This window comes from Xenopus laevis, chromosome 5S, assembly GCF_017654675.1.
Source record: "Xenopus laevis strain J_2021 chromosome 5S, Xenopus_laevis_v10.1, whole genome shotgun sequence".
Lineage (NCBI taxonomy): Eukaryota > Metazoa > Chordata > Amphibia > Anura > Pipidae > Xenopus > Xenopus laevis.
The window spans coordinates 18,410,774-18,425,235 of NC_054380.1; the positions used below are offsets into that span (position 1 = coordinate 18,410,774).

Sequence of the window (14,462 nt, forward strand, 5' to 3'; positions counted from 1 at the left end):
AGAGCTGAGTGTGATCTCCTGTGTGAATTCCTCTGAGAGCACCCCGGTGAGTGAGCCACCCAAGGGAGGATACTGGCACGGATACAAGCGTGGGGCCCCATACTGAAGACAGCTGTTAACCCTTTACCTGCTACAAGAGAGCTGCTGCCAACATTCAAAAGGGAGAGGTACTTTTGGGGAATAAGGTAGCGCTACCTGGGGAGTAAGAGCTCTGGGGAAGGGACAATCATTTGAACTGTGTGATTATTAACCCCTTCAGGAGGATTGGGACTGTGATATCTACCAAGGACTGTGTGAAGCAACAGTTAAGCACCTAATAGTGGTTTAGGGAGTGTCCCACGTGTCCCCAGTGTAGGAGTGCAGAGTGTATTAGTTGCCCAAGTGTTTACTTTTTGTTTATATAAAGTTTATATTGGTTCAAATTGCAAACTGTGTGTTTTATTATTCCTAGTGTAACCCCCTGAGGTGTCTTCCTCAGTGTTCACTAGGTGGAGGCACTGCGCTGTAATTCCCAGTTCCCAGTACTTTTCAATGCAAAAGGGACTCAGGGCCCCTGGATTGCCAAGGGTAAGTGGTGATTTAAAGAGACAGTAACCAAATTAGTGTTACATGTGTGTTTTGTTGAAGAAACTACCTGCTTTTGGAAAAAAGATTTCTCTATTAGTGATGAGCAAAATTTTTTGCCAGGTTTCACAGCAAACAAGACACCTATAAACTCTGAGTAAAAATATTTGTTGCACGTCAAAAAAAAATTTTGTCCATAGACTTCAATCATCTGCCGAATTTTTCGGCGTTTTGCAAATTTTCGACAAAGTAAAACAGGTCAGCTTCGCCCATCACTCTTCTCTATACGATAAGCTCAATTCCAAATCAGTTTGTCTGATTCTGTATATTTGATATGCTGACATATTCGTAAAAACCCCAAGTATATGTAACTGCACATTGTCTACCATGGCAGTTCGATGCTAACAGTAAATGACTAGGGATGCATATTGAAACAGGTGCATGACCAAGGAGATATAGCAATTCCTTAAAATTGTCTTGTTCCACTTCCCAGGCTTGAACTTGATTACACACTCCGGTAAAGGCTACTGCTAATAAATAAGCCCATGCTGCCATGTTATGAAGCGTCCAGGAGGCATAGTGCTGTGTTCATTGCTCGGGAAATTGTATTTAAAGCCTCCAGTGATGACCACTTTTAACAAAGACCAGAGAGACAGTTGTACATAGGTCATTTTTTATTAAAAGATTTCAATACCCTTTAGCATAGTGTAAATTAAGCCTGATGCATTCCGTGCCTACATGGGACACAGCCTGTGACTTATGGTCCCATATAGGCATCTAAAGCATCTAAACACTGCATGAACCACTTGGTGTGCAAAGTCTTCCCTATCTCACATTGTATAAATGAGTCAATAAGTAAGACTTGCTTCCATTGATCTGCTAATTCTTAATTATCTATATATTAATTGTTTAAATCTCAGGGCATCTACAGACATGTATATGTGTTGTTCATGGAGTTTTGACCTACTTCCCTGTGCCCAGAGCTACAGGATAATCAGAGAGGAAGATGCTATGTCCAGAGATGTAAGGCTATGGTAAATATGCCATGAGAGGTTATATAAAATCTTGGCCGTAAAGCTCCATCAACTTTGTTCACTGGCTCTCGCAATGCACTTAATTGCGTACCCACTTTGCACCAATAATTTCAGTTTATCGTGTCGGCTATTGTATAAGGCCCTTTCATGGCCATTTTTCACCCAGTTATGGCTCTTAGCATAGATCTTGCCTGTTCCTGTAGAAGGCTCTTGCATTGTCCAATAACCATCTTTTTATCATATCTCTAGGCTGAATTTTCAAGTGGAAGTAAATCTTGAGCAACCGGACTTGCTGAGTAACCATTGAAGATGTTTCACTACTAGTCTTAGCAGCTTTAGTTCTGAACTGGAACTGAAGAAGCTGCTCAGATGAGTAATGAAACGTCTTCAATGATTAACAGGCAAGCCCATTTTCTCTAGATTTACTTCTACTAGATATACAATGACCTGGATAAATGAAAACCTTCGTAGACATATTGACTAAAATATTTTTAATAAACATTTTCTGGTGCCCATCATTGTTATTAATCCCCCTGTAGGATAGGTAGGACCAGGGAGTAAAATGTGCATAGCATAATAGGACTAGGCACTGCCAGCAAAGTCATTTTTTATTAAAAGATTTCAATACCCTTTAGCATAGTGTAAATTAAGCCTGATGCATTCCGTGCCTACATGGGACACAGCCTGTGACTTATGGTCCCATGTAGGCATCTAAAGCATCTAAACACTGCATGAACCACTTGGTGTGCAAAGTCTTCCCTATCTCACATTGTATAAATGAGTCAATAAGTAAGACTTGCTTCCATTGATCTGCTAATTCTTAATTATCTTTATATTAATTGTTTAAATCTCAGGGCATCTACAGACATGTATATGTGTTGTTCATGGAGTTTTGACCTACTTCCCTATGCCCAGAGCTACAGGATAATCAGAGAGGAAGATGCTATGTCCAGAGATGTAAGGCTATGGTAAATATGCCATGAGAGGTTATATAAAATCTTGGCCGTAAAGCTCCATCAACTTTGTTCACTGGCTCTCGCAATGCACTTAATTGCGTACCCACTTTGCACCAATAATTTCAGTTTATCGTGTCGGCTATTGTATAAGGCCCTTTCATGGCCATTTTTCACCCAGTTATGGCTCTTAGCATAGATCTTGCCTGTTCCTGTAGAAGGCTCTTGCATTGTCCAATAACCATCTTTTTATCATATCTCTAGGCTGAATTTTCAAGTGGAAGTAAATCTTGAGCAACCGGACTTGCTGAGTAACCATTGAAGATGTTTCACTACTAGTCTTAGCAGCTTTAGTTCTGAACTGGAACTGAAGAAGCTGCTCAGATGAGTAATGAAACGTCTTCAATGATTAACAGGCAAGCCCATTTTCTCTAGATTTACTTCTACTAGATATACAATGACCTGGATAAATGAAAACCTTCGTAGACATATTGACTAAAATATTTTTAATAAACATTTTCTGGTGCCCATCATTGTTATTAATCCCCCTGTAGGATAGGTAGGACCAGGGAGTAAAATGTGCATAGCATAATAGGACTAGGCACTGCCAGCAAAGTGAAATACACATATAAAATATATAATATAAATGATGGCTGAATAATACATGAAATATATAATTATAAATAGAATCCAAAATAATAGAAAGGGACTGATCCTTTTCATCACAGTGGCCTGGCAGCAGTCAGAGCGAACAAAAAGATGGTAGAAAGACGAGTACGAGAGCAAACAGATATTGACAGCACTGACACAAGTTATTAGAGCTGGGGAGGGAACCTTCACTGTTCTGAAACAAACTCATTTTGACAGCATTGTGGGAAGAAACATGAGAATAAAAAGGTGCTGATATAATCATTAGGTAACAAATTGCTTGTGTCGCTGGTTGGATGTGACATAAATAATGGGATAAGTACTGTATCTCAGCCAATCAGGGTATGTCAATGTGTCCTTTAACCTTGTTATGAACTAAGGGGGGGTCCTGAAAAAAAAAGGTCCTTAAAGTGGGCTTGGATCAAAAAGTCTCACAACCACTGGTTATGGTGCCATGTGTGAAAAATATATGGTTGTTCATGTATTTCCATTGCTATCCTTTGCTTTCAAAAAGTTTTGATTAGATTCACAGGGGTACCATAGTCCGGGGGGGGGTTGGTTCACTTTTATTCTAATCAACAAAATTGAAGTTTAGAGCCAACTTTAATTTCTTCCACCCAAAATTGTAAAACATAATAGACACATTATTCACTTAAGTTATCAACTTGCTACATAGCCAGCCAAACATCCAGTTAAAGAGGAAGAACCCCGGCATTGAGACAATGCCATCCAATTAATATCAAGCCCTTGATTTAAAATGGCTAATTTGCAGCACAGAAACTCTGGTAAAGATCCTTAAGGAATATGTTCAGAAAAGATCATCTGAGCAAATGTAATGAGAGCGATTTATTTTTTTTTAATTATCCTCATCATGCATTTTCCACAAGCTCTACATCTACATTAGATTATAATAACTCATGTCTAACAGTCATTATGCAAACATGAGATCTGGAACGTGCTTATACTGCCACACACATTGTGTTCAATAATTTGGAATTTGAATGTTCTGGGGCCCTATAAATCCTGTCTTTTCAGTGTTATAAGATCTGAATCTTAATATTGATGAAAGTATAATAATAATAAAGTGGGGTTTGGGAAATAGATCAAGGTGTTAAATTTGACTTGCAATGAAGTCCACCTAAACCAGTAGAGGGTCAAGGTGATGGTTTATCTACATTTCAGACTTTTTAGTGAATCATTTGTACAATTGGATTTAAAACAGGTTGGAGAGGAAGACTGAAAATTTTCGAAAATTCAATGACAGTGGGTTCATTCAAGGGGTATAAGAACAAGACAGGTGCTATTTTTAAAAAAAAAAATAGAAAATGTATAATTATAATGGTTCAGGTTAATTAGCTGGGTTATATTCAGGTAGTTGGTTGACTTTTTGGAGGAAACATCTTTTGGGGTGGTTTGCTTTCCCTTCTTGAAGGGAAAGGAAAAGGCTGATTGATTTGGGGTGCCAATATGTTAGGTACCTCTCATTGAATTGCTTTTTTTTATGCAGGCTGGTTATCCTCTTAGGAAGAGAATGTACCAGCTTGGGGGGAAAAATACAGAGCTGCCATCTTTTCACCACCTTTCCCGGGAGTCCCTCTTCAGACTTAGACATGTGTATGTCCATTTGAGAATCACTTTTTGATTTACAATTCTTAGGGGCAAATATCAAATTGAACATAGTTTGGGTTTTTTCAACAGGAGTTGTGAATTTGTGTTTCTGATACTCACATTTTTGAGATTTGTTAATCACAAAATCCATGAAAACTTGAATTATACAAATTTGGTAAAAAAAAAAGTCAATGGTAGTTGGTAATTTTTAAATGTATGTTTTGTGGGAGTCAATAACTGGTCCTTGCACTAGTCACTTGAAGGGGTTATTTACTATGTTACATATTGTTCTACTCAACATTTCTATTGGTATTGTTTTTTCCAGTGTTCTGAACTATTAGGAGGGTTACTGACCCCAGTAACCAAAGAAAAAAAATACATCAATATAAGAAGTTTTCTAAGTTCAAATTTCTCAGTGCACCTATCATCAGCAATTTTAAATAAATCGAAATGCTCGGCTTCAGCTAATGGAATTAGGAGTCTTAAGAAACTTAAGAAAGATTAGCTCGCAGCACCATGTCAGCTTTACAGTCAAATACGTCTTCTCCTTACTCTTTCTTTCTGTTTTGCATGTCTTTTTCCAAACCTGGCCAACAATGACTAAGCTGTTCCCTTAAGATCTTCTCATACACCTCATCAATAATTTATACATTCATCATTTATTTCTCTGATAGAATGAATCTAACTTCCAGAAACCCAAACAAAACTGCATGCGGGTGCATTAATGTCTAACATTCGCAAACATAGCCATGGATTTGTAGGGGAATAAAGTTCTGCCAGTCTATAGTTATAAACCAAGGAGAAATGAAACATGTTCATTTACTCTGTAACTGAGTGGGCTGATACAACTGTACCTAAAATTTCAGTCGGTTGTTGGGATTAAAAAGGAGAAAATAAAAGGAATTGCGTTTGGATTAAAGGAGAAGGAAAGGTTAAAACTAAGTAAGCCTTATCAGAAAGGTCCATCTAAATAAACCAGTAAACCCCCAAAGTAATGCTGCTCTGAGTCCCCTGTCAAAAGAAACACTGCATTTCTTTCCTTCTATTGTGTACACATGGGCTTCTGTATCAGACTTCCTGCTGTCATCTTAAACCTCATTGCCCTGGGCAAGAGCATGCTCAGTTGCTCCTCTTTCCCCCCTCCCTTCTCTACTGTAATCTGAGCCCAGAGCAGGGAGAGACTCAGGCAGGAAGTGATGTCACACCAAGCTAATACTGCAGCTGCTATCCTAAACAAACAGAGAGTTTCTAGAGCTTTTTACTCAGGTATGGTAAAACATTCTACAGAATAAATATAACATTCTAGCTTGCACTATTGCAGCTAATCTATTGGCAATAAAATGCCTCCGTGGCTTTCCTTCTCCTTTAAGATGACTCACCAATTCATAAACCAAACTCACAATGTGAAAATGTTGACACATTTTTATGTGAGAATACCACACATGCTCTCTCTTCTATTCTGCACTTATGATAACAAGTCTAAGAAGTGCTGGCAGGTAGTGATGGGCGAATCTGAGCCGCTTTGCTTCGCTGAAAATTAGCGAAACTGCGACAAATGCATTGTAGTCTATGGGCAACCATTTATTTTTTTTAGTCTATGGTGTCTTTTTCACTGTGAAAATTGGCGAAAAATTTCTACAGGGTTCTACAGAGGTACAGAAAGGGATGAAACAGAATCATAAGTGAGGTCAGGTCAATGGGTCAAATTTAAAAAACAGGTCAGGCAAGGGTCAAAAAACAGCAGCAATGGTACAACAGGCTATGTCAGGTTCTGGCAAAACAATAACCGGCTTGATTAAGAACCATCTAAAGGTAAGGCAGGGGCCAAGGACAACAAATGCAAGAATGAAATGGGATATCTCCCAGCATCAAAACATGAGTCACATACAAATTACAAGGCCCCTTGTGTCAAGAAATGTCACCACAATCAGTATCATGAGCGACTTGGTGTCATTGAGCAATGTATCCAACACTGTCTCCTGGGACATACACTCTACTGTACCTTGGCATGTGTACTGGACCAGTGAGAGCTTGATTGGTCATAGGTTTACTAATCAGATCTAGACAATCTTGTAGTAGAAGTACAAATCTGACCAATGATTTAATGGTTTTGTATACTACTAAGTGGAAACTGCCCTTTCGTTGGGTTATATATAACTTCTCTTGTCCATTATGTGTCCAGGATGTCTGGGTTTCTCTGTATTTGTCCAGACATATTTGAGAAGAAATTATTTAAGCAGCTGGAGTCACATCAGTCAGTATAACCATTATATTTACAATAAGAGCAAAGGGGTTGAACATTCTCTAGCACAGACATAGCAAAATGTGTTTGAGAAAGCAATCGCCACAAGCATAAATGTATGTTGCTTTTGGAAACTGTCATGCAATGGCAATTATGCTAGTGTAACGATGAAGCACTGAATTGGACTCAAAATCCATGCATGCTCCTTAGCAACCTGGGTAAGCATCAATGTGCCCACTACATCTGCTCCAGATGAATGATTTGGTTTTGGAAATTGTCATGCAACAGCAATTTATAAATGGAACGACTTATTTACAGATGCTAGTGCAACTCTGAAGCACTGAATTGCACTGAAAATTAATACATGCCCCTTAGCATCTTAGGTAAGTGTCAATGTGCCCACTACGCCTGCTCCAGAGGAATGACTTTGGTTTTGGAAACTGTCATGCAATGGCAATTAGAACATGGAAAGACGATAACTATGAAGCGCTGAATTGGACTCAAAATCCATACATGCTCCTTAGCAACCTGGGTAAGTGTCAATGTGCAGATGCACATCTGAGTTGGAAACATGAGTCCTCAGAAGTTCCTTGCATAGTAGTTGGCTTGAACTCTACATAGGATCTTGCTATAGTATATATTTTTTGTAGAGCTTTCATACTGTAGCTTGTAAGCGAGCAGATCAATTAGAGACAGATATCTAAGACGAGTGTAGACAATCTGGTGGAGAATACATTTAAGCAAATGGAAAAAAAAATTGCCATTTTGAAAGACTATCCCATTCCCATTCGTGTATATGGATTGATTAGTGGTTTCTCAAACACCAAGATGAAATCCAGTATCTTTTATAACCACCCCAGAAACACCAGGCTTTATGGGAAATGAGAAGGGAGACTTGTCTAGTATTTAAAATAATCGAAGACCTAAAATAATATACCCCAACTTGGAGAAGGAGGTCATGAAGTTAAAAGAGAACTTTACAGGTACTTTCTGGAGAGAATGCAAATAGAGGGGCCAAACAAAACACTTACAAACCATCGGATGAGCATAAATCAAAACAGGGGCCCTACTGTATAAATAAAGCATCTCCTTTATTAATATGCCACTAAGAGCATGTGAACCAGCAGTGAACTAATTTCTTCCCGAATCTCGGTTGTCACCAGCAGCAGGATTAATATCAGTGTATGCTTATGGCTGGGACACCAATACTGAAGATTTTCAGATATAACATCTCTGCAATTGTATAATCATACAAATTGAGGGGCTAGGGGCAGGTTATCACTTTGTTTGATAGCAACACTGATCCAGTTACAGCTCAACATCATTCATTTTTGATTTTGTTTGATGATAGCGTAGCATAAACACAGCAGCCAGTGCTTCTATATGTTGCAGATAAAAGGGGGAAAGGAAGGAACCTGGGTGGGCCAATATGCCACATAAAGCAATGGGGTCCTGCTAGCTTGTTATCAATGTACAACTCCCAGAATCCACTGGCAGCTCTGCCTAATTAAATTAAATTGAATGCATTTAAAGGACACATATGTTGAAAAAAAACATCTCTTCATTGGTCATTGTAGAGTTGAAAAACCTGTTCTGATATAACATTATAAGTTTAACACTGTAACTAACTAACAAAACAGAAGCTTGTTATCCTCCCAACCACAACAATTCCATTTTGGGTTAGCAGCATCCTCATTAGTGAATTTCCTTGCATCTGTAATTAAATAGTGGGCAAATTGGAAGAGATTTGGGGAATGTTTAGTTATCTTGGTGCTGTGTCAGCTGCCCGTGAAAGCAAATCCAAAAAAAACAACTAGTACCCAGAAACCTGTAACAAACCAATATTCTGTCACAAAAAGTGCACTGGCTTAAGGCCTATGGTGTGTGTTATTTTGCTTGCGGTTGGCTTGCGTGCCAGTTATTCTTGGCCTTAATTTGGCTCACTACCAATGGGGCATTGCTCAGGTACCATTGTGATCCTACCAGGCTTTCTAGGAGTTTAAACTTGTTAGAATTTGTTTTTATGTGGGACTGGGTGTTATTTAGCCATTCTAAGCTCAACACATTGGATTTCACTCCTTCAGGCCACCAGGAGCAACTAATTCTTCAGGCTGTATAAAGTTCTGCTCCTTTATTGTACCCCCCTGGAAAACCACTCCTAAATATAGAGGGGTATATTTATCAAAGAGTGAAGTTAATAGTGAAGTTTCGACACTAGAGTGAAATTCTGCCACTCTTCATTCATTTCTATGGGATTTTTCCTATGATGTGTGTTTCCTTTGTGACAGCTTCAAAGGGGGGGGGCAAAATAAATCCTTTACTTATGAAAGTCAGTGTGAAATGTCAAGCCAAAGTAACCAATGAATGGTTTTAAATTATTTGCTAACAATAAGAAAATCTACAGAAATCACACGTAATAGGGAATCTGAGAGCTTTGTTACCCTCTGTTAAACCGGCCTATAGGGTATGGTACAGTGGGTAGGGGTGAGCATTTATACCTCCCCCTGCCCCTCATTAATATAATGCTGCAGAATGCAGGCAGAGATGTATTCATGGGACAAATGAAGGTCTAAATATTTTCTTCTTGTGGGCCAAAGTGCAAAAAACATGGCAGCATTATGCCCTGCATAAGGTACATTTACCCTTATGGCTTCCTAAAATAAGTTTAAACAAGAATAGTTGAAAGAACACACCTTAGGCCAAGGTCACACAGGGCGTTTTTAAGTTATGGTTTATGTTAAAAACACACGGTTGAGCAAACAGTAACGACTATAAAAGAGTAAAGAAAGTAAAGAATTTCCAAAGTAAAGAAATGAAGCCATACTGAAAATAATAGAATACACACTGTATCAATTCCCACTGGGTGTTTGTGAGCCAACATCAGCTAAGAGACACCAGTATGTGCATTTTTTAGCAAAAACGCTGATACGCCAAGGAAATGCCATATTATTGAGCTCTATGGGATCTACAGGTTTGGAAATACACAGCAGAATTTTCAATATGGCGGTCAAACTTTTGTGAGGTGGATTGTGCATATACATATTGGCGGCGTTGTCTGCTGTTGACAAAATAACATTGTGTATTGACAATCAGTCCGGCTATATTTTGCATGTAATTTGCTTTTCCGCTTGGCATTTTTTCACAAAAATTTAATTGTGGGGAACAAGAAATAACAGAAATGCATGTTGGGAAAAGAAAACTACAGGCTGAAAAACACACATTATCATGCATATTTATGCTCCCCGTGCATTTTAAAAAAAGTAATGTAAGTATGCCACGTGCGACCTCGCCTTTACTGCAGAACCTTGATTCTGCAATAAGGTCTGTTTTTTCACAGATTCTTGTTAAACCATTGTAAGAGATGTCCTTAAATCACAACAGACCAGAAAGGAACTTCTAAAGGACATACACAGGACTTGAGTGCCATACACGTTGTGGGGCATTCCAATATTACCCTGTAATAACACACAAGGAGGGAGGGAGCGCTGTGTTTAATGCTTCCAAGTTGCAGAAACAGAGAACATACTGTAGGACCAGATTTACACAGATCAGGCATTCTTTTAAAATAAAGGAGTTGCATATACAGTTGCACTACAGCTATCAGCTCGCTTTAAACTTTGATTGTATGTTCTGGAGTCTGGCAAAATGTGAGCAACGTATGGCTGAGTAGAAGTGCTTTGATCATCTTCAATAAAATTAATAAATGGAAGCCTGCTCAACCTTAGATTAGAAAGAATACATATATGACACTTTAAAACAAGACAAAATGAAATAATACAGAAGATATTAAATTTGATCATGAGTTTTGCAGGCCAAATATTAGGATTACATGTGCTTAATTATATAAATCCGTCACCTTAAGTTACACATGAGGAGCCATTGGTGCTTCAAACCGACTGCACAGACACTTTCATCCAACAGCTCAGCAATAAAAACCACACTATTTCTCTATAGAAATCCATGGCTTGAGACTGTCGCTTGGATTCTCTGGAAAGTGAAGCCAACTAAGGACAAACAGGGTTGAGCACACATTGTATATGTAGGGATGTATAAAATAGCCACCCCTAGTATTTTGTGAAGGCAGTCACTCCATGTTATGGACACCTAACTGGGTCCTAAAATACAGTTGGGAGGGGTACTGTTTGCTCTTTCTGCTCTAAGCTAGGCCCCTACTGCTTCTGACAGTGACCAGCAGATGGCACTGTGCTAGGATATAAAAGGCTCTGAAGCCATGCTTTCAGTGTCCATTTTGTGCTGGCTCTGACCTGAACAGGCAGGTAGAGCTCTGTGGAACCTAGACAGGTCAGGTCTAGTAAGAATAGGCTACTCACCATTATAGGTCACTCTAGGAGTCACAGACAGACAGGTTATTTAGCTGAGCAGCTCAAGGCTCCGACGAGGAGAGTCAGAGGGATTAAGAGCCCGGGTACTAATAGCCCAGAAGTAGGGACTAAGTGTATAAGAACAGGGTAGATAGATTCCCCTCAGGTTCCACTTAGGGAAAAGGCTGAAAGCTGGGTGTACCTTTATTGCTGCTGAGCACGTCCTCTTGCCTGTGGGGACTAATACTGACCATATGGTGCTGTGAGTATTGCCTATTCAATGTGAAGCTAAATCCTGTCATGCTCTATTGTATACTCCACTGAGGATTGTGTATGTTTAATAAATCAGTTCATGTTTAAGTTATAAGAACCATTGGCGCCCAATTATTATACCCTGAATCCAGTTACAGTTACACTACACCCTGCCTCCACACCGTTGCGAGGGCTCACTCCCTAAGATTACAGGTCTCGTCCGGGGCACATTTATTGGGAGTGGAGCTCAATAGTGGTGTACAATACACACAATTTACTATAGCGCTACAGATACTGTACATACTGAGAGATTCAAGGCTGTAGTGAATCAATACAACATCCTCTATATTAGTTTTGCTTTAATATCTAACGAATTAACTGTTATTTACTGTTATGTTCCCCCACCAGAAGTACTGGTATGGCACTATCAATAAGTAGTTCAAGGTAACATATCCAAGGTTACAAGGGCTCCATCCTGTAAATGCAAACTAGTGTCTCTGTAAACATAAAATATGCATCTTTTGATGGATGTAGATGACTTCTGATTTGTGAAATGTATTTGTGTCTATATATTATACGCACAATGATACTATTTTTCTTAAAAGTTAAAAACAACTTAAGCTATTTCTAGAACCTTAAAGATAACTATAGAAAAACAGCTATTCTTAGTGGAGGTCCAGTATATACCTGCTTTTCCATGTATTAAGGAACCAATACTACTACAAAATATACAATGTCCCTATTAGCAAGTCTACTCTTCCAAGAATTTGTCCTGTCCTAAGTACTAATCTCAAATGTTAAAATGGCTACAAAAGTTTTCTTCCTTTAAAGATCTTAATTTAATCCAGAGTATGACCCACGTTTTCTGCATTCTTTTTGATGTCAGATAAACAAGTCATTCATTCCCCAAATAATATGAATTCTTCTTGGGAGTTATAGAAAAGGCACAAAATATTGATGAAAGTAATCAAGTGCGGCCTCATCAATATTCAATTTAATTAGGAATGTATCATTTCCAAAAGGTAAACCAACATTTCAAATTCAATTTCCATAAATGTGCTTCTTGCATTATAATGATATAATATACAAGATAGCCCGATAGCCAATAAAATACTGCATATTCATAGTCATTATAAAGGTGCTTGACAGTAAGTTATTATCATTGTGCATAATGCAAATGTTTGATACAAACAAGGATACTTCGAATAGCCTAAAGAGCTTTGATTTTGCTTGAAGATGGACCTGTTACCAGCTCTTCATTTGACCATTCCCTCCCCAACCAAAGACTGTGCAGGACAGACTTTGAACATGGAAATTGCAGAAGAGATGCTCCCTAAAGCTGCACCCCAGGCCTATATAATACTATAACCCTGGTTGACAATCTCACAGTGGCAATCCTCTTCTTATAGCTGATATGCTATGCTGCTCACCAATGCAATGTCCTAAATATCTAAAATATCTAGCCGACCTTGAATTGCTACATCCCATTAAAAAAAATGTGAATATTAACAACATAATTAATAATCAGAGTTACACTTACCCTTTTCCGCAAGTTGTAAGTAAGAATTAAATTTCTGGAAAACGAGTGGGAGAAGGCAGTGTAGAAATCCAGAACTTTCTGTAAGGCATCTCTTTTAATTACATGAAGGTCACAGTATGTCAGGGCTCTAACATTTGCACAAGATGGGGCGAGGGTGGTTTCTTTCCAGAAAACGTCTCCAAACACATCACCCTTACCTGCCGGGACAAAAACGGGAATGCTAGTCTGTTAGACAGTACAATGTTGAGCTTGTACATTTTTTAGCCTAGAGATGGAGTATATTTTAAGAGTGCCTTGTGACTCAAGCAAGATGTATAGTGGCACCATGATTCAATAATATGCACCATTTATTCCTACTTCATCTTTATTTCATGTTCTGTACTTACAAGCAAATTTGAAAACTGCTCCAACTGTATTTCATATTCTATATGCCCCAAAGCTTCTTTGCTTTATTGTCTCTGCACTTAAATTAAAAAAGAACAGAGAAGACCAAATGTGTAGAGCTTGCTGCACAAAGTGACCTGGCTCTATAAATGTACAAACTATGGGGCAGAATTATCAGAAATGTTTTTTTTCTCATTCATTCTTGATGACTCAAAAACATGAACAAGAATTGGAAAATATCTTCAAATCTGAAAACACAACTACCATTGAGTTCTACATGATCTCGCCAGCTTTAAGATACTGAATTTCTTAGAGTTTTCAAGTTTTTTTTGCACTTAATGCATTTCAAGACGAGTTTCAGAAACTCAAATTAAACATTACCGTTCATGCCACAAAAAAAAAACTTGAATTATGGTAAAAACTCACATTTGAATCTTGATAAATCTGCCCCTAGATGTTATTAGCTCTAGAGCCATTCTTCATGTCTGGCTTGTTCTGCGCAGCTACGCATTTATTTTTATCTCAAACAACAAAAACCACAGAGACGTATTTATGGAACTGAAATAGGAAAAAGTTTGTCTCCTCGATTTGAATCTTGTCCATGAGTTTTCACTTGATAAATCATAATAATAATATTTTTTTCTCATTCAATGAAATCTGGGCCAAAATGCATTAAAGTCACTGGGCTTTTATCTTAAATTTTTACTCATGCCAAATGTATTGTCAATGGAATTTTTTTTACCTATAGAGGATAATGGAATGAGATACTTTTATAATATTAGTATTTCTACTTTGTTTTGACTGTGAGACAATGGAACTGCCATAAATAAGATATAATGGTACAAAAAAAGTCCTTACAAAAAAAAACCCAGAAACGAATTTCATACATTCGGCCACACTGTAACTCCTAGCTAA

At 38.2% G+C, this 14,462-nt stretch overlaps 1 protein-coding gene across 1 annotated transcript in view; it reads right to left on the reverse strand.

The window, feature by feature from the left end:
* Positions 1-14,462, reverse strand: part of LOC108717389 (potassium voltage-gated channel subfamily H member 1) — a 191,269-nt gene that overhangs the window by 42,263 nt on the left and 134,544 nt on the right. Inside the window, exon 11 of the mRNA XM_041564274.1 lies at positions 13,164-13,360. Within this exon, the coding sequence (XP_041420208.1) occupies positions 13,164-13,360 (197 nt within the window). The remainder of the gene's footprint in view (positions 1-13,163; positions 13,361-14,462) is intronic.